The sequence below is a fragment of the Branchiostoma lanceolatum genome, chromosome 10 (genome assembly GCF_035083965.1).
Source record: "Branchiostoma lanceolatum isolate klBraLanc5 chromosome 10, klBraLanc5.hap2, whole genome shotgun sequence".
Taxonomy (NCBI): domain Eukaryota; kingdom Metazoa; phylum Chordata; class Leptocardii; order Amphioxiformes; family Branchiostomatidae; genus Branchiostoma; species Branchiostoma lanceolatum.
This window is the reverse complement of record NC_089731.1, coordinates 14,800,621-14,825,779: the sequence shown is the minus strand read 5'-3', so window position 1 is coordinate 14,825,779 and position 25,159 is coordinate 14,800,621. Positions and strand designations below refer to the sequence as shown.

General features: G+C 40.9%; 3 protein-coding genes across 4 annotated transcripts; 1 reads left to right on the top strand and 2 right to left on the bottom strand.

Moving 5' to 3' along the window:
* Window positions 1-1,621: 1,621 nt before the first annotated feature.
* Window positions 1,622-5,518, bottom strand: LOC136443709 (beta-1,3-galactosyltransferase 6-like). 2 transcript variants are annotated; one of them, XM_066441059.1, is made up of 3 exons: window positions 5,454-5,518; window positions 3,932-4,772; window positions 1,622-3,403 (listed from the first exon to the last, which is right to left on the bottom strand). In XM_066441059.1, the coding sequence occupies exons 2-3, from the start codon at window positions 4,759-4,761 to the stop codon at window positions 3,196-3,198; spliced, it is 1,038 nt and encodes a 345-aa protein (XP_066297156.1). In that variant the 5' UTR covers window positions 4,762-4,772; window positions 5,454-5,518; the 3' UTR covers window positions 1,622-3,195. The 2 variants fall into 2 exon arrangements, with proteins under 2 accessions (XP_066297156.1, XP_066297155.1); XM_066441058.1 differs by having other exon boundaries at window positions 5,450-5,510.
* A 187-nt stretch (window positions 5,519-5,705) lies between these two features.
* LOC136443518 (ubiquitin-conjugating enzyme E2 J2-like) lies at window positions 5,706-13,886 on the top strand. The gene is made up of 8 exons (XM_066440790.1): window positions 5,706-5,854; window positions 8,452-8,583; window positions 9,735-9,775; window positions 10,190-10,292; window positions 10,564-10,654; window positions 10,903-10,950; window positions 11,483-11,563; window positions 12,516-13,886. Exons 1-8 carry the CDS (start codon window positions 5,709-5,711, stop codon window positions 12,744-12,746), a joined length of 873 nt encoding a protein of 290 aa, XP_066296887.1. The 5' UTR covers window positions 5,706-5,708; the 3' UTR covers window positions 12,747-13,886.
* Window positions 13,887-15,761: 1,875 nt separating this feature from the next.
* On the bottom strand, window positions 15,762-22,078 carry LOC136442996 (glutathione peroxidase 2-like). The gene is made up of 5 exons (XM_066440040.1): window positions 21,806-22,078; window positions 19,815-19,958; window positions 19,456-19,472; window positions 18,800-19,007; window positions 15,762-15,940 (listed from the first exon to the last, which is right to left on the bottom strand). The coding sequence occupies exons 1-5, from the start codon at window positions 22,067-22,069 to the stop codon at window positions 15,809-15,811; spliced, it is 765 nt and encodes a 254-aa protein (XP_066296137.1). The 5' UTR covers window positions 22,070-22,078; the 3' UTR covers window positions 15,762-15,808.
* Window positions 22,079-25,159: the final 3,081 nt, after the last annotated feature.

Here is a 25,159-nt window from a genome sequence, read left to right as displayed (position 1 = left end):
CTTCTATTATTATTGAGGACACGTGCCGGTCTGGTAATTGATTGTTAATGACTCGGTAGGTTAGATGGAAAAACTTCCGTTGACTTGAAACAGAACCTAACGTTTCGTCTAATTAACTTTTTATTAACACTTCACCACACGAAAAACCTCTGGTGGCTTGAAACAGAACCTTACAACCTTACGTTTCGGCTAATTAGCAATTCACCACGGGTGGTCACATATTGTTAATTAGCCGAAACACAAGGTTGTAAGGTTCTGCTTCCAGCCACCAGAAGTTTTTCGTCTAGTCTACGGTCTACCGTTTCAATCTTACAACCTTACGTTTCGGCTCATTAACAATATACCACGGGTGGCCACATATGGTTAATTAGCCGAAACGTAAGGTTGTAAGGTTCTGTTTTTGTCCAATGATTGTTCGTGATATAATATGGCTGGCTGTAATCTGTCGTGGGGGGGGGGGGGGCATCAGAATATTATCATGCAGATACTGCTGCCTAGTCCAAGTTCAATGTCCATTGCAAGTTGCCAATACAATTACTTCTTTTTACATTCAGAAAAATCTTATCTGCAGAACCACGACACTCTCCTCTACTGTTGAGTTCCCCTTTAAATGGAACCACCCTGAATAGTGCAGGTTGGAAAAAAGGATTACAAAGTTTGGCAAGAAACCTGGTCGACAAAAATTGAGGACAACACATTCAGGTCCTGACAGTTCACACATAGAAGTCGTCTTTAATGATTCGTCCGCCTCAGAGGGAGAATACCTCTTAAGTAATGGAGTGAATTCGTCATGACAAGACTTTGGACTTACTGTAAAGGTTGTGACCTTTGAGCCATATACAATTAGTGGTAATTAGTACATCATGTGATATGTTTACACATGATTGGTTAGAATGCATGATGGGTGATGACGTCATGCAGCTATAAATTGCGCGGTTTGGTTTGAACCAGAGAGTTGGAGACAAGAAGACGTCACAGTTTCTGTCAAACCCGGCTTGCTGTGAGTTGCCTTGTATTTAATCCCACCCTAGACCATAGATAGATATATAGACAAAATACTATGAAGTTTAAATAATATCTCTGTCCTGAGAGTTACCTGAACATGAAAACGACATTATTGAACACACTACAAAGATCATTCTCTTTGTTGCCATCAGGCTAGCACCATATTTCCAGCAGAATGGATCAACAGTAAGATACTAAGAATGAATAACTGAGAAGCGGAACCTAAACATTAACGAGGTGCTCCTTGTTCAGGACAGTGGTGCCCTGTATGGCATTCCTGTACGACAACAGCTATATCTTGTAAAAGTGGAAGGAGGAGGGACAACATTTTTTGAGAATACAACTTTGTTTGTAAAGTCATGATACTCTTTTTCATTACATTGATTAACGATGAGTACAAAAATTAGTCTCCTAAAATCTCTTGAAATAACATATTATATAGAAGTAATGTCACATTCTATGATTATACTTTAACAGTGGAGATAGGAAGAAGAACATTTTATGAGAATACAACTTCGTTTGTAAAGTTAAGATAGTCCTTTACATTATTTTGACTAACGGTTAGTACAAAATATAAGTCTCCTAAAATCTCCACAAGTTATAGTATTCCCTCTTTTCTGACACAACACTTGGACGGAGGGCCGCTCCAGTCGTACGTGTAAGACATTCTGTACTGTACGTCTGTGTTACACAGTCTGCCACTGCTCTGTAACTGTCTCCTAAAATCTCCAAAAGTTATGGAATTCCCTCTTTCCTGGCACAACACTTGGAAGGAGGACTGCTCCAGTCGTACGTGTAGGACATTCTGTACTGTACTTCTGTGTGACACAGTCTGCCACTGCTCTGTAATGTCTCCTAAAATCTACACAAGTTATGGTATTCCCTCTTTTCTCGCACAACACTTGGACGGAGGGCCGCTCCAGTCGTACATGTAGGACATTCTGTACTGTACTTCTGTCTGCCACTGCTCTGTAACTGTCTCCTAAAATCTCCACCCTCCCAAACGGGCCCGCTATCGCTCGGTAACGTTACCTCCCATAGCGGCCCTGCCCTTTCAAGCCTGTAAAATCGCTTCTGGCGACGTCATTGACAGTTGCTCATGAATAATTAATGAGCTAGCCTTATTTGGTACAAACAGCCGTTATCTTTGCTCTGAACCAAAAGTAGTGATGTAAGGTGTAACCTGATTGGTTGATAGCATGCCAGCGTCCTTTGCGCCGCTTTTGCTCTAGATGAGCTTAAGCCAACCCTCTGATTGGCTGAAAGCTGTTTTGGTGGTGACGTCGCCAGAAGTGATTTTACGTGCTTGAAAGGGCAGGGCCGCTATGGGAGGTAATGCTACCAAGCGATAGCGGGCCTGTTCGGGAGGGTGAAAATCTCTTGAAGTTATGGAATTCCCTCTTTTCTCACACAACACTTGGACGGAGGACCGCTCCAGTCATATGTGTAGGACATTCTGTACTGTACTTCTGTGTGACACAGTCTGCCACTGCTCTGTAACTGTCTCCTAAAATGTCCACAAGTTATGGTATTCCCTCTTTTCTCGCACAACACTTGGACGGAGGGCCGCTCCAGTCATATCTGAAGGACATTCGGGTCCCCAGAAAGTGCAAAATGGAACGAAATGGAACGAAATGGAACGAACTAAAACAACATATGTAACATTATGAAATGAGATACCAGTACATAGCCAAATATAAGGAATGTTGTAACATTCACAGTAATATTGTCAAATAGATTTAAGAAATAAAACATGTTATATTATTTATATACCACTCACTTCTGTATTCAAAATGCTTCCTGTTCCGGTCTACTGTGAATGTTACAACGTTCCTTATATTTCGCTACTACTGGTATTTCATTTCATAATGTTACATATGTTGTTTAAGTTCGTTCCATTCTGTTCCATTTCATTCCATTTTGTTCCATTTTGTTCCAATTTCCTCCATGTCGTCCATTTCGTTCCATTTCGCACTTTCTGGGGACCGAGGACATTCTGTACTGTACTCCTGTGTGACACAGTCTGCCACTGCTCTGTAACTGTCTCCTAAAATGTCCACAAGTTATGGTATTCCCTCTTTCCTGACACAACACTTGGACGGAGGGCCGCTCCAGTCGTACATGTAGGACATTCTGCACTGTACTTCTGTGTGACACTGCTCTGTAACTGTCTCCTAAAATCTACACAAGTTATGGTATTCCCTCTTTTCTCGCACAACACTTGGACGGAGGGCTGCTCCAGTCGTATGTGTAGGACATTCTGTACTGTACTTCTGTGTGACATAGTCTGCCACTGCTCTGTAGCCGGTGGTGCTTCTCTCTCATCTGATCCTCCGACTGTTTGTGGGTCACCAGGTACTGATTACTGCAGCCTCGGGACTTGTACTCTGTGTCAAACCTGGGGAAAGAGGAGTAATGACTTTTATCATTATTCTATAATTGGTGTTTGGTACATTTGATTAAAAAATTAAATGTACCAAACACCAATTATAGAATGATTTGTTATATCACTAAGTATGGTTTATTATTTCTCTAGGTATAGTCATACAAGTAAGATACTGTAAAATTGTATGTTTATACTGGATGTAACATACATGTAGACTCGAATTTTGGACAAAATAATAATGGACAGCAACAAGACATATTTATTATATGATCCGATACTTACAAAATGTACATGTAGCTATGGGTACATTTGTAACAAGATGTTAGGATTGGCATCTGAACCTTATAGCTTAGTGACCCTTTCTCCAAATGTTTGGCTTAATCTCCAAGCAGATGAATCGGTTGTCATTATTTTGGTGGTCCTTTTCCGCTGCTTTTTCTAGTGCAAGCTGGAAATGCAGCAGAAATGCAAATAAGGCTGCAAAAGGCCAACAAAATAAACAGATTCATCTGCTTGGTGATGATCGTATGGCCAACCCACCTGGGGTCGTGTTCCCTCTTCACCTCCAGCGGTGCCAGCCACGTCCCCAGGGAAACATCCTCACTGTGGTACATCTTCAACCACTCCGTATTCTGAGCCACAAACTGGACCAGGTCTGACGACAACACATAACCTCCTCCCAGGGCATACGGCAAATAATAGTCACACAATACCCAATCTCCTTCCTGCCATGGCCCCCGTCTTTTAACTCTCGCTTTTCCGTTAAAGAAACCCCAGTACAGTCTATTCGTGCTTTTTCCTTTAAGTTCCTCTTGGATGAGATCTAGTCTTGCAAATGTGTCATCGTCTGCTTTCAAGACGTACTTAAAGTCTACATTCTCGTTAAGCCACTTGTACATCAGGAGAAGTTTTCGGGGTAAGATATCGTAAGAGTCTTGTAACTCTGGCAGTAGTAACAAGTCTCCATTTTCTTCGTTTTCTTGCTCTAGTTCCGCCTTCTCATCTACGCCTAGTGCTCCTGTTCCTATAACAAACCTCTGTAGGATGTTGTCGTCCCCGTAAGTAAACCAGGTTTCTCGTATCGCGTTCCTTTTCTCAACATACTTTGGCCCCGTCATTATAAGCACCACCAGAAATGCTTCATACTCCTTGGCAGTGACTGCATCCTGGTTATCTCTTTTATCGTTTTTATCGCCTCCTTCAGAATGACTGCCAGAAGTTCTTATGGATTTCTGCTTTTCCAGAACTTTGTACTGTTCGTACGTCATGTTGCAGTTAAGCATGTATAGGGTGGCAAAGTACAGGAGGACGAATATGAGGACGGCGACTGCGGGGGCTGGGACCCGCCGGCGGCACAACCGGTGGAGCATCCCTCACACACCTGTCAACGGTAGAACAGAATACGGTTTATTGCAATACAAGTAAACTAATCAACTAATCAACTAAAAGATGGACTCACCCAAATTTCTAGACTAAATCACTAAGACTAGTCATCTTCAGCTATCTAACCCAAATTATTGCTCTAAACATATATATCAAGGAGGCTAAAGATAAACTCTTTCTTTAACATCCTTGACTGTATGCTCATGTGATGTTAGCAAAGGGTCAAAGGTTGTTGGAAGTCAATATCGCCCCCCGTCCCGGCTCAAAGACGGCTGGTGCGCCATTTATGTAGACTGTTTGATTTCTCCATAATGTAATTTACCAATTCAGATGAACTTTCATGCAAACAGTTTCATAATTTTAAAGCCCTGGATGCAATGACATCAGAAGGAAAGCTGGATCAGTAACTACCCTTGTCTGGAAGAATCAGGTGTAGAATTTCCTGCTTTTTCTCTGTCATCCGATCCCCCTTCACAAATAAGTCACATGTACCATGGGGAGGGGGGTGTCCCAAAATGCTGAAGGCCCAAATATGCTGTTCCAAGCAAAACGCCACCTTTTTCCAAACAAGAGCAATAGAAACACAAGAAAACATTGCTCAGATTGCATAATTTTCCTGGCTTTTCTTTAAGTGTTTTATGATGGACTTTAGGTGATGAAATATAGCATACTTACACACCAACAACGCTTCGACACGTTCTCACCTGGAAAAAATAGCAGAACACATCACTTCCTGGATGCGCCCATTTCTTCAGTGGGGAGGAAAATAAGATTACTTCACTCAACACTCATGCACTTGAATGCAAATATATGATAAAAAGTATACAACTACAGATATTATAATTATATAAGATATCTAAAATCATAATTGTTGAAGATGAAAAGTTGTTGACTTCTGTTAGATTATCGCAGGTATTCCAACCCCATTATCGTAATGGTAGTTACTTACATCTGCGCATGCCTATCACTAAACGTGACGTCATCAGTAAAAGTACCTGGGATTGACGAAAGTTCCTGGATTTTGGGACGTTTTCCGTCCGTTCCTGGCGAATTTAAGGGACTTAAGCCGGCTTATTGCAGGTAGGATGTCCCCTTGTCTTGTAATAGGGCACGTTGATAAGCTATTTTTGTGATTGACATGTTTAATTTTCTGTTTGTTGTGTTTTTTTTCATGTCGGACCAAGGAGCTCCGTGGTCGGACATAACAGTCGACGTTGAAGCTTATGACGGAAGGGGGGGGGGGGGGGGGGCTATGTTGTAGTTTTGCTTTCAAGGAAAAAAATCTCGTTAATTGTGGGCTCAAAATTTAGCTTCAAAATGCACAGCGGTTGGTGGTTGATAGAAAAGAAGTACATGTTTCAAACCAATAGTCTATTGCCAAGTGAGAACGAAATGAAGTGAAAACATGATACAAGTCACAAGTGTACAAAATATTTATGTAGTTCATGTTCAGACGTCAGTTACTCTAGTCTATAATAGTATACGTTACATGCTTTTTGAACACACCAGTCCTATGTTTGTGCCAAATTTTACAAACTGTTCAGGGGGCCGTGTCATTTCGTTAGGAATTTTGTACCCCCAAAACAGAAGGTAAAGGAAATTGAATTGAAGGTCAAATTTTATCCTTTCTATGATTATGAACTCATGAAAAAAGTGGGATCTTCTTAATCAATGTTAAAAATTCGTGTGCATCTGTGTGTGATAAGAAAGGATCATTTAAATGTATTTATTTATTACTTCCTCAAACGTACATAGGCAGGGAAATACACACATGATATACCCTGAATTGCGTAGGTTTGTTACAAAGAAACTTATACGTGCAAAATGTCAACAAACAAAAAAATAAGATTACTTTTCAATTCAACATTTCAATTTTCCAGTTACAATGTGGTGGTCATGCTTATGTTAATATAAATCATAATACAATACTACCTGTCCACTTACATGTACTAGTAGACTAATCTCCAAGCAGATCTACACGGGGCGCGAAAATCGTAAATGCTAGCCAGAGAAGCTCCAGTCAGCCAGAGAAGCTCCAGCCGGCCCCGTAGGATCTGCGCTAAGACGGGCCTGAACAAGGTTATTAACCGGTACGAGGAGGGGCAACCTATTGAGAAAGGTGCCTCTACTCCTCCTCGTGCCTGCTTAACTCCAATGTGAAAATTGGCAGGGATTATCGTTTACAACCTGATTCTGGGACGAACGTAGCCGGCCGCGCCAGTTCACAGCGGGAGTGTTTCCCCTCAGATACAATAGTGCGGGAACACACCGCATCACAACGCATCAAAGCAAACGTATCGACATAAAGACTTTTTAAAAAGAGTTTTCCGTTAGACAAATTTTCACCATTAGTATTTAGTTTAATGTTATACAGTAATTGATTTAAATGTCGTTTTATTTATGTGAATGCTTGGCGTGTCATTTTTTAACCACAACTTGGAATTTGTTTTTGGCCATTATTTCATGCTTGGATGCGGTGTAAAACTCACGCCGAAAACACCGCCATCTTTGTATCTTTTTGAGAGTCAGATTCTCGCGTCTATATTCATTTCAGTAAAACCCGAGTCTTGTCGTTTGTCATGTCTTGAGTTATGCATGGCAGAAGCCATGGCGTCGTCCGGTGGATTGAGAAGTCTCTACATAACGTCCTTACTTGGTCGCTGATTAGCGCTCGTAACGGTGAGACGACCGAAACAAGTTTTGTTTCAAGCCACAGCGGAATGCGATTTGGTAGCACAGGGAGTTCCCCTTGCCCGTCGGCCGTCGCAATCCCAATCTGTACTTTCCAGACATGCTAGAATGACATCTAGTTGAGTATCCCTAATTTCAAACTCCCAGATAGCATGGAAATTACGGCGGACTCTTTCCGTCCATCAGCGCTTGCTTGCTGCCATTGTTATCTGGAATTCAAACCTGCCGCCGGGTAACTGTGAGACGGCGCGCAGCTAACCCATGACGGGGGCTTCGCACGCCGGCACAATTCGCACCTTCTTTCTAAGCGCAGTTTGACTGCGGGGAGATTAGGTAACAATTGGGTGTTAATAACCTTGTTCAGGCCCGTCTTAGCGCAGATCCTACGGGGCCGGCTGGAGCTTCTCTGGCTAGCATTTACGATTTTCGCGCCCCGTGTAGATCTGCTTGGAGATTACTAGTAGACCAGATTTTATCGGTACCCTCAGTCCCCTGAGTAGTCTTGACCAGATTTTTTTATTGGGGCCGTTTTGGCTGTATATTGATATAAATAACTGACATAAGGTGGTATATTGATATAAGACACTGGCAGTTTACTGAAACCAGCTCAGGGGCATGCTCGGGGAAGCCACCATCTACGCTATACTATCTATACATTTGTGTTTTGTCCCTGTAAATGTTGGCTCTCGAAATCAGCCATGCTGCCTGAGAGACCGTGTAGTGTCTTGTTACACTTCCAATAAATAAAATAAATAAAATCTATGCTAGAACGGACACATACAAACAATCATACTTCCCCATGGAAGTGGAATGCCCTGCCTGGCACGGTTGTGACGGCTCCCACCATTGAGTCGTTCCGTGCAAAGCTGGAGGCCTGCCCGCCTTAGCCCGGGACCTCAACTTCCCCCTACTTTGCCCCTGATGAGGCTATATGGGGGTAACAATGATGTAGAAATCATAATACATTACATCCCTGTGTCCTGTAGTGTATCAGACATGGCCCAGAGGCGAGCGCCGACCACAGCGACCCAGCGGCTGAAGCAGGACTACCTGCGGCTGATGAAGGATCCCGTGCCTTACATCACTGCAGCACCCCTCCCCTCCAACATACTGGAATGGTCAGTACATCAGTACTGTGTAGTGCACGTAGTCCAGGGCTCGATATACTGGGTGCATGTGCACCTGTGTGCACCCAAAATTGGAGCTGTGCACCTAATTTTTGACTCTGGGTGCACCAATGCTCCTAGATTTTTTTGTACGCTATAGGGTACCGGTTCTCTTGTACACTAGCATACAGAGTATTCTTGAAATGTAAGTATCAGAAAAAGCAATAATATAACGTTTTGGTGTTCTTTATTTGATGTATTGCTTGGTTGAAATTTGAAATCTGGATAGAATTACAGATTGATGTTCTTAAGAGAGGCAGTAGATTCAAACTTATGTTTTGTTGACAGCTTTATTTTATGTGGTGCACCCAAAATTTTTTCTGTGCACCTAATTTTTCTGGTTGGGTGCACCAGTGCACCTATTTCCAAAAATGAATTTCAAGCCCTGTAGTCCAGTGGTTATTAGCGGCCCTGCCTCTGGATCTAGAAGCCGTGAGTTCGATTCCGGCTGTGTCGCTCACCTGACATGCACGCTACCAGAAAGGGTCGCAGTCCTTACGACGGGACATTAAGCCGTGGTCCACTGTTCATTGTGCATGTCAAAAAGAGCTAAGGGAATTTCCCCTGTACAATGAACCTGTAAATACTGTACATAGCATCTGTCTTCTCTGTCACGACCAGTGGAGAAATAGCCGCCTCTTCTGTGAGCTTAACTGGATCGAGATCACTTTCACTGATGCAGAAATGTGTGTTCAATACAGGCTTTTCATATGACGTCATTTGCACCATGTTGGATTACAGTGTACGTCTGTTAAACACATATACTGCTTAATCAAATTACCCACCAACATGGTTGTCAACGGATTCAAAGTATGATTAGTATGACGTCAATAAAAAGCCTCTATACATCGATGAAGTTTAGACATCCAGGAAATAAGATACACCAAATAACAGTTTCTCAAGCAACTGGATATGATTTTGGAATTTTCAAAAATCCAGTTGCTTGAGTAACTGTTATTAGATGTATCTTATTACCTGGATGACTAACCTTAATCGACGTCTAAAGCTTCTCTACTGGGGCCTGGCATATAAGATGTGGAATATTATGGAACATACTAGAAAAGATGATCAACTAACGATACTATTTTCTTTACACTATTTAGGCATTATGTTGTGAAAGGACCAGAAAACTCCCCATATGAAGGTAGGTAGTTTTTGTAAACTGTTTACACAGTCATGCAAATTGTAGATTTACAAATACATGAGTAAAAGATGTGAGTTTTCACATATGCTCATCAACCATCTAACTGTTAAGGGTGCTGTAAATGCATTTAGGTTAGCATGGTTTTAATTTCACAGTAGGGAGAAAATGGAGTGTTTGCGGTGGATTTAAGTGTGCATTTGAAACAACAATTAATAGACAAGGGGGTAGGAGGGCAAAAAAATTTATGGTGGTTTTAAGTTTGCGACAAAGAGCTTACTGCGAAAACCGCGAACATAAAACCATCGCGAACATTTCTGCATTTACAGTACATGAAATTTCCTGTTTGATGTGATATTTTTGCTGTGTTGTGCTCTGTTTTGAGTTCCGTATCATGTTTACCGTTATTGATCACAGGCGGACAGTACCATGGGAAACTTGTGTTCCCCAGGGAGTTCCCCTTCAAGCCCCCCAGTATCTACATGATGACTCCGAACGGACGCTTTAAATGTAATACCAGGTATGCGACGCTGACAGATATGTAACTTGTGTTGTGTCTATTGACCAAAACTTTACAAACATACCTTTAACGTCTTCAATATGTCTTTTGTTTGTCTAGGTTTCAAATGATTTTTCATTACTTGCTTAGATATATGATATTCACTTCATTCTAAGCTTCTTCTGAGCCTTGCAGTTCTTGTGGCATCATGAAGTAGCGCCATCTAGCTCTTCAGCTGTGTATATGCAGGGGGCTTTGTCAATAGTCATTATGGTTTTTCTACTCTCTTCAGGTTGTGCCTGTCCATCAGTGACTTCCATCCAGACACATGGAACCCTGCTTGGTCTGTGTCCACCATACTCACAGGCCTGCTTAGCTTCATGGTAAGTGCTTTGAATTTATTTATATTTTTCTTGACTTGTTTCTTCTTACAGATTTTGCAAAAATCAGCATCTTGTCCTACAAATCTTAACATTCAAAAATTTTAAAGAAGGTCACTTGACATATTGTCTGATGCAGAACATTAAGTGCAAGTACAACAATGATTAACTAATACATCTTGTAAAATTTTGTTTTAAGATGTCGACATTACGTCATAATGTATACCAATTGCTTTTCTTATATTTTGTAGTTGGAGACAACCCCAACACTTGGCAGTATAAACACATCAGATTATGTGGTGAGTACACACTTGTATAATTCGTTTGTTGGAAAAAACCTAATAATAACACTCAAAACAGTTTAAATTTGCACTTGCAGACTAGATTTCTATCTATGCTTGTAAAATAGATGCTGAATATTTCCTCTTGCATGTCCCCGTGGCGCAAGCAGTAACGCATCCCCGCTGCTTTGCCATCTGGATCAAATTCCGTGGATCGACTCCAGCTCGGACATGTTGTAAGGGGTTGCATTTGTCATTTTGGATGGTGACGTAAAGCCAGTGGCCCCGTGTATAAGGGAGCTTCAGGCATAAGCATCAAACCTCTGCACGTAAAAGAACCCAACACACTTATTGAGAAGAGTAGGGGTGACCCGGTGTGCTTGGCCAAAAATGCGAGACGTAGCGAAGCCGCATTGCACTACTAGCTAAGCGTCATACTTTGTCCTCAGTCTGAGGTTCGACCGCTTTACCTTATACTGCTAAGGTCTGTCATCTGTTATAACATGTAATTTTTACAGTAAAATATAATTTTTGTATTTTACATGTTCAGAAAAGACAACTGGCTCTACAGAGTGGACCATATAACCTGAAAGACAGAACGTTTTGTGAACTCTTCCCAGAAACTTCTGAGGTTTGTGCTTTGCCGTTTCTTATCACATCTCAGTAACAGACTACACTTTGGTGTTGTTGGACATGTTATACAATGTTAGGTATGTTAAGCCCCTGTCACACAGTCAATGGGCTTCGGCCGGATTTTTTTTTATTGCCAGGTCACATGATTTTAGAATCAACAGAAGGTCACTTATATTTTTCACCTGAAAATCTATTGTATCATATCATGTCACTACTGGGGCTCGGTAAGGCCTTGTTGATTTGATTGTAGGGATGACATCCTCTGGGGACCCCAAAACTGATGCAATCGTGCAAATAAGAAAAAGTTTGGCAAAAAAAGAATTGCCTTTGTTCTGAAATCTATGTGGTCAGGAAGGTTTAACAAAACTTGAAATAAAAATTCTTCATTTTTGTTCTTTTAAAACTTCTTCTGACTTTGGAATTTACTTTGGCATTCTACAACATTAGTATCCCTTTTCTGAATTATTTTTTTGCAATTTACAGCATATATTTTCAGCTTCTTTGTATGACTTACAGTATAGTATGGCCGAAAAATGATGCAAATGCAGAAGTCATCCATGTAATCAAATCAACATGGCCTAACTTACAAACATTGACTAATCCCCAAAAAACGTGCGATGATCGAAAGACTACTGAGCGTATTACTGCCAAAAATGCCAATAAAATTAGCAGACATGTTAACCGATTGATTTTTGTACTGCGTGATGGGCTTAAAAAGGGACCCACAATCATGCAAATGTGTCAAGTTTGCAGAAGACAAATTTTTTCTATTCTGAGATATTTTCTCTTTTGCATCTTTTGCTCACCCAGCATTCACGCTACCGGAAAGGGTCGCAGTCCTTACTTAGAACAGGACGTTAAGCCATGGTACACTGTTCATTCTGCTTGTCGAAAAGAGCTTGGGGAATTTCCGCTGTACAATGATCCAAAACCTTTTGCATCTTCTGCAGGACATCAGAAGAGATCTTGCCAAAAGGGAAGCAGAGTTGACCAGAGCACACGAGGCAGCAAGTAGTGGTAACTCGTCTGCTGACCCCAGACAAGACAACGGTATCCCAAACCCAGCCGGGGCAAACGGTGGCATGATCGGCAGCACTTTGGCCAACATTTTTGTAATCGTAGGATTCGCTGCATTCGCCTACACGGTCAAATATGTGTTAAGAACGATGGCACACCAATGATGTAGAAAGTACCTGTACAGTAGGTAAGGGGGAGGGGGGTTATAATTGTATACCATTTAGAATACCATTTAGAAGAACTGTACTACATGTACATGAAGGTAATATTTGTAACTGACCACACTTAGAAACTTGAGATTACATTGTATGTACATTTCCACAGAATTCAAAACTACACAAAATACAGCGTCGTACTAATGATTAAAATGCATGTTTCTGTTTTGAATGAACTCAAAAGGTTTCTCTCCTCAAAAAGGGGCAAAGATGAAAGCAAATGAAAAACGCTTTGTTTTCAGTTACATACCAAGTTAATCTTGCTGTAAGATTGCTATTGTCAAAGTTTTTTCATTATGATAGGTAAAAAGTATTAGCGAGACAATTTGCCTTGTCCTACCAAACAGGATTAGTTTATGAATTATATATAAATATATACAGCAAGTCTTGATAACCAAGAAAAATGACATCATAATGTCTCGAATAATATATGCCGAACAATCTCATTGTATCGTACGTTCACGATTTTCTCTATCGGTTGTTTTCAGATGTTCACTTAAATCCCTTGTGTAGACAGTATGTTTGTCTTTACTATCTACGTCACAGTGTCTCTTAATTTGTTTTCTTTTGCTTGGATTGTGACGTGTATTCCGCCAAATGTAATCTATCTTAACTCTAAATAATGCCAAGTGTTTCCAGATGTGGAAAAAGCAGGGAAACTATTGTAAAGACTTTGTAAAGTATTGCCAAACCTGGCTTTGAGAACTGAAAATAGAGTCCGCTTTAACAGTGGGATCAGAAGAGGGCAGGGCTTGCCCATTATTGCGGTTGAAGTGTTGTTGGGTTCTTGAGTTATTGCATTGGGGATACAGAAGGGTCACAACTAACATGTTTAATTGAGTAACACAGTACTATTTCATGTCAACGCTACAATACGTGATTTCATCATGCTCTGCTTGTAACATGTTATTATATTTTTGATGATATCATATCCTTGTGATGCTGTACTTCTCTTGTAAAATTTCTCCTGCCCATTCTTGACATTGCTTTGAGCTTCGACATAAGAATAAACGGATTATTTTATCATGATAAGATTATATTGGCATGTACAATTGTTTCATTGGTTTAAAGTAAAGAACGATGAAGCAGGCTGTATTTTCATGAATTTATTTAGTGTATTTACATCATTTCTGTTCCTTGGATACTAGAGTGAAAAGCTTCAGTACCTTCCAACACCTTGTTCGTATCAAGGAACTTCAAAAAAAGATTGTATCTCCTTATATGTATATACAGTAAAATTGGTTATTTTCAACATACATTGCTTTAAAATATTCCTAAAGATGTAGTGTGCTATGGACAATCCCATTTTGTTTGTTCAGTAGATTCATAAACTTGGAGGTCTACAATGGAAAATAGTACTATACATAAATGGTTATGTCTCTTGTGCCCATCCATTTAAAGTCAGAGTTGGATGCCTTCTTTTGTGCAACCTGTCTGACCTAATCTCCAAGCAGATCTATCAGTGGCAAGGTAGTATCAAAAGGGCCAACCTGAGTACCAAAAGCTACCAGAGGCTTTTGGTACTGGTTGGCCCTTTAGAATCTGCCTTGCCACAGATAGATTTGCTTGGAGATTAGTCTTTAGTTCAACTCTGAACACCCTGTATACTTTTCACCAAACTTTAAATAAAAGCCCTGTAATGTTGCAATAAAATCTATGATAAAACCTAGGTACATACATTTGTACTGCCGATCTACTGACTTGTAGCCAGATCTCATCTGTTCCAGTTGAAATACAGACGTTCCTACTTGAAACTGATGATTTGTAACACTTTAATCATTGGTATTTGTTCATAAACATCCGGATTACTGGAAAGTGTTTAAGCGCCATTTATTCAAATGTTCATTAAACTCAGTGCTAGTACATGTAATTTTCTCCGGTGTTTGCCTCCCAAAATTCATATTTTCACGTTGTACCATAGTGGTGGATGTTAAAGTAGGACCTGGTAAGTTTGCATGGCGTTTGGAAGTAAAGTTAGCTTGGAGCAAATGCAGGGCTCCATTGAAGGTCTCCATCTACCAGCATCCTCCAAGAGTGAACTGATAAACAGTTTACGACAACACCTCTTTTTGCACCAATAGAGAAGCATATTCAAATGAGTTTCCACAACTTCAAAGTACCTCACCGCATGTGTAACCACCCCAAAGCAGAGACAAAGTACACGGCTGGTAAAACTGCCTGATGAGATGTTCACCAGGCTAAGGCAGACTCTCCCATACGGGGTCCTGGAACCATGGGCGAATCGCTATGTTTTCGTACCTGTGGGAGAAATAAATGTATGTCGGATCAGTTAAACAGATTATGCACTTGTAAGAAGGATAAATTGGACCCATCTGTAAAATTCAATAGAACCCTACCTTGATATAATTGTTGGATTCAATATCAACTATGGTGCATTTTGAATCTGATTATGATGTTGGTAGCGCATAAGTGTTACGGATTACGAGTATGATAATACTTAGAGTAGCATGCAACTCCAGAAGTGGGTATCATTATGCATCAGAGACTAAATTGTTATTATCATTGTTTGTTTTGTCAAATTTACCATAAGTTGAAGCCTGAACGCAAGGCGAACATTATATCGATCACGTCCATAGATTCCCCTAAGGCCCTTTCAACAATGCCAGAGTTCAATGTTTCTTACAAAAGTACCAAAATCTCTGTATTCCAAGACGTGATAGTCTTCAAACTTTTTGTGTACTTTATTGAATGTGTGATAGTCACTTGACTGCTTTTGTTTAGATTAATTATCGCATCTACTGGTAGTGAGAAATTGTACCAGAAGTTTGCCAAACAAGTCCGTACTGGGGTACATGGATTTAGAAAAGGATTATTGTCAAAAAGACAGCTGGGGTAATTTAGCCAAAAGTCGGGTGCATTTGTATCCCGAAAAATATAATGTATCAGAAAATAATACCCGCTGCGCTTCTGGAGTGCAATGCTCCTTTAAATCAACTATACGTGAAAAACAAAAGAACAACACCCCAGAGAAGTGGAGGATGATACGTGCATTACTCGATTCCCAGGAGTCTCTTGATGTCCTGGTGCAGCCTGGAGGGGGGAGTCTTGTAACTGTAACGGCGGTACGGCTGTCCGTCTCGACCAATCAGGAACTTCTCAAAGTTATACGTGATGTCATTACGCTGAAAGGAAATAGGGTATAACGTTACACGTCTGTTAAATAATGATAATGATAATGGTGTATTGGTCAGAAATTACCCCTGCAATGGCAGCCAGTGCTAAATTGCTGCAGGGTTTACAATCACATAATATAGAACAGATACATATTTGCTCCACACTTGCACTTTGTGGAACTGTCGCAAGGGTCTGGGCGGCTGCCATTCAGCGCCAGCAGGTGACCTCAATACGACCTTCCCCAACCGAAGTCAGGTACCCATTCACACCTGGGTGGAGTGGGAAAAGTCGTGTAAAGTGCCTTCCCCAACGGCACAACAACGGGGTATACCAGCGGTTTCGAACCCGGGACCTCTCGGTTCTGGGCGAAACACCCTACCGATTGCGCTACACGCGTGCACGATGCAGTTGATATTGATGCAGTTACAATTATGAAGATTAGACAGCCAGGTTAGAAATATCTGAAGACAATTCAAGTTCTTCAACTGGATGATTGGATTTTCTAATTTGAATATGATGCAGTAGTTACAGCGACACCTAGGGTCAGTCATCAGTATTGCCATGAGGATTGAATTCGAAGGTGACAGACTGTCACTGAAACCGACGGTCGTCGGGTATACACTACTTACAAGCAACTTTGTTGATCAGGGATCTCAACCTGAATAAACTATTTATGGATTTGTTATTGTTGTTTTAAGATTACATCCTTATCAGATCTGTAGTTGAACTTGACAAAAAGCTGGTAATGAGAGACTACCGAAAACAACGTCGCCACTACGCCTGTGTTTTGAATTGCTTAGATTTTCTTGTTCAATTTTCCATTTTTACCTTCTTTGTGTTTAATGTAACGTTGGTTTACCTAAATCCGACACATGTTTCGTTAAGAGTTAGTTGACACCAATGTGCATGTGGCAAAAGAATGAACCATCGATATCATGTCTTTCTGTTACATGCCGATATCATTGATTACCTTTGTCACTGATGCTATTCATGTTAAATTTCTTCTCTAGCCCTGTTTGTCTGTCAAGTTTGCATTTCTTGCGGTATTATTGATGCATCTAGCATATATCACTAAATACCCGGTTTTCAAAAATCCCGGATATATTCATGAGGGCCTGCATGCCCCTTTTCCGTAAGGCGTAATCAGGCCGTTTTAGACTTCGTAATCCGTAATCAGCCACCCTAAATCAACGTAATTCGTAATCAGTACATTGGCCGTGACGCGTAATTGGTCACTTTGATTCTACGTAAAACGTAGGCAGTTACCTTTATGCAACGTAAAACGTACTCTAACGTTACTAGCAAAACGTAGGCTTATTTCCAGCAAAGTCTCCCGGCAAAGTTGCCCCTCAAAATGCAGGAAATAGCATTTCAGAGGGTAAAGATCTCAAAATTTTCCCGTGAAACATGCGCCCAGACCCAGTTAGTATTGTCGCGCCCCTGGTAAAGAATATGTTCTGAGGGCGTCGCCCCCAAATATCAAGCTGGAATCATTGACGATGTGTATTTTTCAATCAAAGAGATGCCATAAAACATAGCTTAGATTACCAGCCAACTGTGCCCCTAAAAATGCAGGAAATAGCGTTTCAAAGGGTAAAGATTACAAAATTTTCTCGGGGTGTATGCCCTCAGGCCCACCTGCGATTGTTACATGTACGCCTCCGGCGAAAATATGTCAGGAGGGCAAACAATATAAGATCTAACAGAAAACCTTGTGTACTTTTCACTATAAGTGCAGATATTGCCCCTCAAAATGTATTTGAGCGGGTCGAGATTTCACAATTTTCCCGGGTATTCTCCCGGATCCACCTACAATCGCCGGGCCGCTCCAGTGCGATATATGTCGGGACTCGGGGCATCGCGCACCATACCATTAAACTCTTGTATATTCTTTTCACTTATAGATATGTCATCAAACATAGCTTAGTGTAACAGCAAAATGTGGCACTCAAAATCAAGGTTATAGCATTGCAGGGGGTCAAGATTTTCACAATTTTCCCGGACGTCTCGACGTGGTCAACGTACGTTCAGCAATATCTTGCTTTCCCCTCCCATATGAAGTCCCCTCCCTTACGAAATTCCCTGCCGCCGTCACGGCTACTCATTATACGGTTTAGTGTGGTTATCAACAGATTCATTGTCACCACAATAAATATGAAAATCAATAATTTTGATGTAGAACTAGATAGTTGAATCATGCGTTAAGTGTTTAAGTCGGTTGGGAAGCCTCATGATTTAACGTAATTCGTAATCAGCTCTGAAAATTTAACGTAATTCGTAATCGGCGGCAAAAATTTTCCGTAATTCGTAATCACTACCCCCCCCCCCCCCATGCAGGCCCTCATATATGTTACCCTGTGGATTTAGGTGAAGTAGCGTTACTTGCAACCCGTTTGAAGTTACTGAATGAAAAGACTCTTTTTTACACAACCAAGAGATTTGTTCAACCGACGTTTCGGTGACCACCTGTCACCTCCTTCAAGGCAATTCTGACTGGTTCACATTGCACTGCAGCACAGGTGTCGCTGCTTATAGATGCGTTCCCAAACGCAAAGTATTTACATATACAGTCACAGGGAATGACATCACAGTGCGGTCCCAAACGTACTGAAGTGTAATCATACACAGCTATCGAGCAAAAAAAAACAATGCAACGATTATCATCTACATGCGGTCCCAAACGTGACTGAGTCTATATCCCCCCTCATCACGGTTAACGTTACGGTGAACCACTCCGAATTGCCTTGAAGAAAGTGACAGATGGTCACCGAAACGTCAGTTGAAAAATCTCTTAGTTGTGTGAAAAAAAATCAGTCTTTTTATTCAGTGACGTACCAACCTGACAAATCAAGGACGTTTGAACTTACTTTGACTGGGTTCCACGTGATTTCTGACGACTCAGCGACCAGCATGGTGGTGTCGTCACTGGGGTAGGGCAGTCTGTCCTTGAGGAAGTCGAACACGCGGTGTGTCCGGGACCCGTTCACGTCACATTTCACGAACAGTTGGAAACTGGGCTGGAGACGGACAACATTCACATCATTCATATCATCATCGATATCCAAAACATTTAGACTAAAAGCTCATCTGTGCTGGTAGAAGTCATATTAAAAACTTTATAGAAACACTTTCAATTTAACCGTGGCGACTGTTTCAAGGGCTTCTCTTGCTTGCAGTCCTCACAACAAAGTAGAACACTACACTCAAACTTTGCAACAGTCGTCACGGCTATGGTATATTTCTTTTATGAAGAGAAATTAACATTCGGTCACGTTATGTGTTACTGCTGGTGCTGGAACAGTTTGTCTTAAGCACCACTTACTGACCAGTCTAGCTGGTGCGGACCTCTAGCCTAGTGGTAAGTGTGCTGGGTTCGTGAGCAGGCGGCCCGGGTTCGATTTCCGGAAGCCAGGAGACCTTACTACTCGTCCCGTGCGTTTCAATGCTATAAGGTGTGTTGCATTGTTAAACAATTTTGAATGACAACATTTCAAAGTAGAAAAATACAGTTCTTAAAGGAAACCTAAGCAATATTAGGGCCTGAGAATTTTGAAAGTCCATTTATTTAGTCATTTCTAAACATGGTTAGTTCAAACAACACCATCACAATGTATAGCAACAGTCATGATGCAAAAATATGACGTCGGTGTGATATGAGAACTCACTGAAAATCGTCGCGGGGGTTTTTGTAGGCTCGCGAAACTAAGAGGATCATTGTACGGCTCGTTTTTGTGCGGTTGTAAAATGCTCACATTGTGAAGTCATTACGCAAATGTGCTAAACAGTGTTAGTAAATGTCACTACCATAAAGATTTCAGCATTTTGTTTTCCATTTTCTGGGCCATAACATTGCTTTGGTTGCCTTTAAAGCGAACGTCATACCTGAAAGGGTGGTCCGGGTCGCACGTATCTCAGACACTTGACGATCTCGTCGTTCTCAAACGGCTCGCTGTGTCCGAACTGGTTACAGCTGAACGCCAGGATGACCAGGCCGTGCAGGCCGTACAGGTGCATCAGGTTATTCAGCTGTAAGGAAGAGGAATGTACAATAACGTTATACTTGCATACACGTTCAAAGGAATGTACTTTATCTGATCCCATTGAAATAGCCATGCACGGAAGAGTGTCCAATCAGAACAGTGTACAAACAGTCCCCCACAGCAAACCATCTCTTAATTCCCCAACCAATTACAAGGTCTGCGCTTAGTTAAGAGTAGCATGGCATCCACCATACAATTCCATGTATTCTAGCTCAAATTCGCTCCTCTGATAACATCCAAGCAGAATACGACTTTCCCGACTTTGATTTTACAAAATTCATAGTCGGCTGGCGCAGACGACTTTTAAAGACAGTCGACAACCTCGTCGATCTAACTGCCAACCACTGATGACCTTGCTCACGGCTAACTCCAGCCATGGTCTGGAGAAGCTCCGGAGGCCACGGTCGGCTATGTTTGACAAGGGCCTAATCGAATTCTAAAAACCAATCTTAGTCAGTGACATATCATCATTTGCGTTTTCTTCATTAATATCTATAAGATTTGACGAGTTGCTGCGTGCAATTCTTGTTGATTTCAGAGAGGTCATTAATGATGAAAAGTAATTTATCAGCAACTTTAGGATTTTACGGTAATTTTCAGGGCTCTTCCATTTGAAGGCTTCGGGGGAAGCAAATGAGACAGCGGTCAATATCAATATGATAGAAACAATAGATGGTTATCAAAATGTAAGGTGGAATCTTACATCGTTTAACTAGTAGTACCAAATACATAAAAAGGCGATGGTATTAGAACTGAATAACTCATAATATCGTTTGTCTAACAAATCAATTTGTTAATAACCTAAGAAATTCTTACCCCTAAAGTTGAGGCATGAAAATCTCCGCCCTACTTTGTTGGACAACACTGTCCCTTAAAGGTCTCGACCCCATTAATATCCATTTATGTCACCTTAAGACAGTTTTGATCAATTGTGTCTTCACACGGAAACCTTAAGACATTCAATTGATAGCAAGAAGTGCCCAATTCATAAAGATAATTCATTACAACATAATTGAAATAAGGTCACTCGGCGCATTATCTGGGATATCGATTTAATGACTATAGTTTACCCTGGGCATTTTAGATATGCAGATACTTGTACTAACTGCACTAGGTCTCCTGTGTTTTTGATAAAGCGGTTTTACGGTGACTGTCTCTTGAAACGTAATATCACAAGAAATGCACGACCCGGATAATAATTCAATTGCAATAGAATTTCATTCATTTTGGATATGTATTCAAAACAGGTTGACATGCTGTAATGTTCATATATATTGTAGCATGTTTGCAATATAGGAAAGGGGCGTGCCAGAACACATAATCCTCGAACTCATACTGACATTGCACAGAACGCGGGCTAATGTGTTCCGACAAAAGTAATTGATGCCATTGCATGAGGATCCGGGGGATAAAGCGATAGCAAAACCTGTAGCGATTGGTTTATTGCAATTGATTTATTTACGGAACAAATCGGTATTGTGGCAAAAACTGAATTGCGCCGAATTTTACAATCAGCTTATACGGTAAAGCCAAAGCAATAATGTCGACGTAGTTAACAGTCGATACATAATGATAGTTGAAGACCAGAACAATTAAAAGCAGAGTTTCTATTCAAAATTATTGAAAGCAAGGTTACTTTCCCGCACGAATAACAGTTTTGTAGTCCGACAATGAGTTGAGCCAGCATAGGTTTCGCAGCCGTGGTGTATACATGACAGAACATCAATGATAACATTTCAGATCTCGTAATTGTTATTTCCTGTGAATCTTATAATAATTTCCCTCGAAATGTATGTGCTATTTTTTACATGACATTGCTTCTAGTATACGTACCTGAGTAAACTCCCGTGTTGTGAGGTAGCAGGCCGACGCCACGTTGGTCACCAGGACTACCTTGCCTGTGTAGCGGGAGAAGTGGATGATGTCCCCGGCACCGGCCCCGCTTAGCGCCTGGCCAGACAGGTCGAAGAAGGTGCGGACGTGCTGGGTGGACGTACTGATGGTGTTATGTCCTGGCACTGGACTAGGGCCGGTGATGTTCGCGTACACCCAGGACCCGTCCATCTTGGAGTGGTGGTAATTGTTCATCATTGCCATGATGGTTACATCAGTTTATAAAAATGACGGTATCCGTTAAGACTTACGTTGGCAAGAAAATACTATGTGGAACACACACAAAAAAACGTGCCAACAGCAACTGACGTGGTCCAACGAGATCCACCAGACAACCCAAAACGTGGCCTTCCAAAAGATAATTTGAAAGTAGACAGCAGTTTAGTTTACATACTGGCCTACGAGGTCATCCGATGTTTACATCTGATATACAAGTCCTTACGAGTCTTTCAAATCCGATCAGCGGTCCTGAAAAGGTTAGTCACGGAAGGCTATACAATCCTGGAGAAATGTGAGCGCAATCTCAGCTACGCATTCGACGATTTTCCAACCTCCTCTGAAGGCTTGCCTGTCCGTAGTATATATCCGCGGGCGTCCAAAACCTTCAAGACAGTGATTCTTCCTTAAATCACAATTTGACACACCGTAAGATTCGTCCACGGCCAAAGCTACATTCGCTTGAATGAATCTCTGAGGCAGTCTCTAGTTTTGGACCATTTCCAAGCACAACACTACGTCCTTCAGCTAGGGAAGCTGTTTTGTCAACTCCCCTGGGCTGAAAGACATATTACAGTTTAAAGCCTTCCCTATCCTTCGGAATGCTAAATCTTTATGACATGATATGGCAGGTTATGACAGAACAAAAGAGTCAACACAATAGAAACGCCATGACAAAAGATATCCCATGAATATTTCACGATGTACATAAAAGGCTTTTCAGGTATAAAGGGAGCTAGTGCTTCATCAATAGGTAAAACAATACATTTCTGACATTGTATCCGTAGTAACACTTCTATGACGCAAGGTCACTTTGAAATATTGAAATTAACAGCTTCTAAGTCAAAATTGACGTCATTTATCTTAAACCTATACGAACACCCTACAGTAGGTGTTACACTTAAAGGCTATTGTACGAGTTAATCAAACAAGTCTCCTTAGGTACAAATCTAGATCAGACACTAACATGACCTTACGACTCAAAAACATGACACTGACACACAACATTTTTGCTTAAAGATGTTTCTTTTGAAGTTATCGCCTCTGCTACCAGAACGCATTGTATCTCACACTCAGTTAAATGTCGTGTTAAAGCAAAAACATTGTGGGGAGACCTGTACTGTCCAACATACCAGTAATACATGTAGGTTTCTGCCTGTACTGTTCAACATACAGAGGCAAAACATTGTGGGGAGACCTTTACTGTCCAACATACCGGTAGTACATGTAGGTACGTTTCTGCCTGTACTGTTCAACATACAGAGCCAAAACATTTGGGGAGACCTTTACTGTCCAACATACCGGTAGTACATGTAGGTACGTTTCTGCCTGTACTATTCAACATACAGAGGCAAAAACATTGTGGGGAGACCTGTACTGTCCAACATACCGGTAGTATATGTAGGTTTCTGCCTGTACTGTTCAACATACAGAGGCAAAAACATTGTGGGGAGACCTGGACTGTCTAACATACCGGTAGTACATGTAGGTACGTTTCTGCCTGTACTGTTCAACATACAGAGGCAAAAACATTGTGGGGAGACCTGTACTGTCCAACATACCGGTAGTATATGTAGCTATGTTTCTACCTGTACTGATCAACATAGTAGGTATGTTTCTGTAATAGAGAAACTACTATCCTGTAGTAATCTATAATATTTTAACTGCATCAGATTCAAAACAATACATGGTTTCTTAAGTAACATATACACAGTGGAATGCTCACTTACAAAGGAATTTCAAAGTGTTACTATCATTGCAAACGCAGTGACAGACTGACATAGTGTAAAAACACAAACACTACATGAAAATGAATACTTTTGTTATGCTTCCAACCTGATACTTTATTTATGTGACAACTCTACAGCCATGAAATTTTGGCTGTCATTTTATCGTTACCAATCAAAAAGTTGTCAGGTATGCAGAGCTTTCCACATTCATCCACATACATTCAACAGTATCGTCAACCAAGTCATATTTACAGGTTTGCGGTAGCAAAACCTGTATTGCTTCAGGTATGTGGTACTGGTAATAAATGTCAGACTAAACTGATAGCACATTTTTTCACTGCATCTGTGCCATATGCAACAATCAAGACAGAGCCCTTCTCATATCATAACCTCTTCTTATAATACAAAATACAATGTACTGAAGTAGCCTTTCCACAAGTTTTATTAGACTAAGTGTAAGAGCCTCGTGTATTATATATCTATGACAGTGACAAGTTGTATAGCTCAGTACATACTGCTTGTTGTAGTAACTTTTTTATCAACGGGCCTTTACAGTAAGTGTGATATAAGTAAACATGCATTGTATTGTATTGGCAAAAAGAAAGACCCTAGGGGTAGTGGGTTGTTAATCCACTGTCTTGAGCATGCTATTGGAAGGTGGAGCCCATCCCTCTCCTTTCACTGCCATTTTACCTCCCCAACCGAAGTCAGGTACCCATTTTTCCCTTGGGTGGAGTGAGGAAAGTCGTGTCCAGTGCCGTTCCCAAGAACAGAATGTCTAGCCAGGTATTAAACAATACCGTGTCCGCTAGCCAAAACGCTCAGTGACGCCCCAGATGTATTGAGATCGAAAGTATGATATCAAACAGTTTGATACCTTGAAAAGTATGAATATGTATACTGTTTCCATAATAGTTTATTACACGAATACTGTAATAGGAGTAACGTATGAAAACATAACTCTTTAGGACTGCAATGCACAAATTGCACAATGCCACGCACCATGGAATAACAAAACGTATAGACAATGTCTATAGATTACAGAAAAGCGAAAATATGAGCATAGTAAAAAAATAGAGAAAACTGAACATTCTAGTGTAACACTATGGATATATCGTATCTGTTACAGCCAACATCTTTGCATCTCTTTATTTCTTGTCATTTCAATAAACATATCATCTACTTTCACACTTTAAGGCTGTCTTATCACTTCACAGTCTCTAAATTATACACAAGTCATGGAATGACATATACAAGTGAAGAAACAAAAGTATACAGTCCAAGTCATTGATAGTATCTTTGGCTTTCCATAGAAAAATAAATCTCGACTCTCTTGACGACAGTGACA

Bases quoted from the DNA above. Each gene is read 5' to 3' on its own strand.
- LOC136442996 (XM_066440040.1), bottom strand. From the start codon at position 22,069: ATGGCAATGATGAACAATTACCACCACTCCAAGATGGACGGGTCCTGG. The intron at 19,959-21,805 runs GTACGTATACTA...TCTTCCTTACAG, and splicing joins CAACACGGGAGTTTACTCAG to CTGAATAACCTGATGCACCT. The intron at 15,941-18,799 runs GTAAGTTCAAAC...ATTTCCTTTCAG, and splicing joins TCACGTGGAACCCAGTCAAA to CGTAATGACATCACGTATAA.
- LOC136443518 (XM_066440790.1), top strand. From the start codon at position 5,709: ATGGTAGTTACTTACATCTGCGCATGCCTATCACTAAACGTGACGTCA. The intron at 5,855-8,451 runs GTAGGATGTCCC...TGTGTCCTGTAG, and splicing joins CTTAAGCCGGCTTATTGCAG to TGTATCAGACATGGCCCAGA. The intron at 8,584-9,734 runs GTCAGTACATCA...TACACTATTTAG, and splicing joins CCCTCCAACATACTGGAATG to GCATTATGTTGTGAAAGGAC.
- LOC136443709 (XM_066441059.1), bottom strand. From the start codon at position 4,761: ATGCTCCACCGGTTGTGCCGCCGGCGGGTCCCAGCCCCCGCAGTCGCC. The intron at 3,404-3,931 runs GTGGGTTGGCCA...CTCTTTCCCCAG, and splicing joins AAGAGGGAACACGACCCCAG to GTTTGACACAGAGTACAAGT.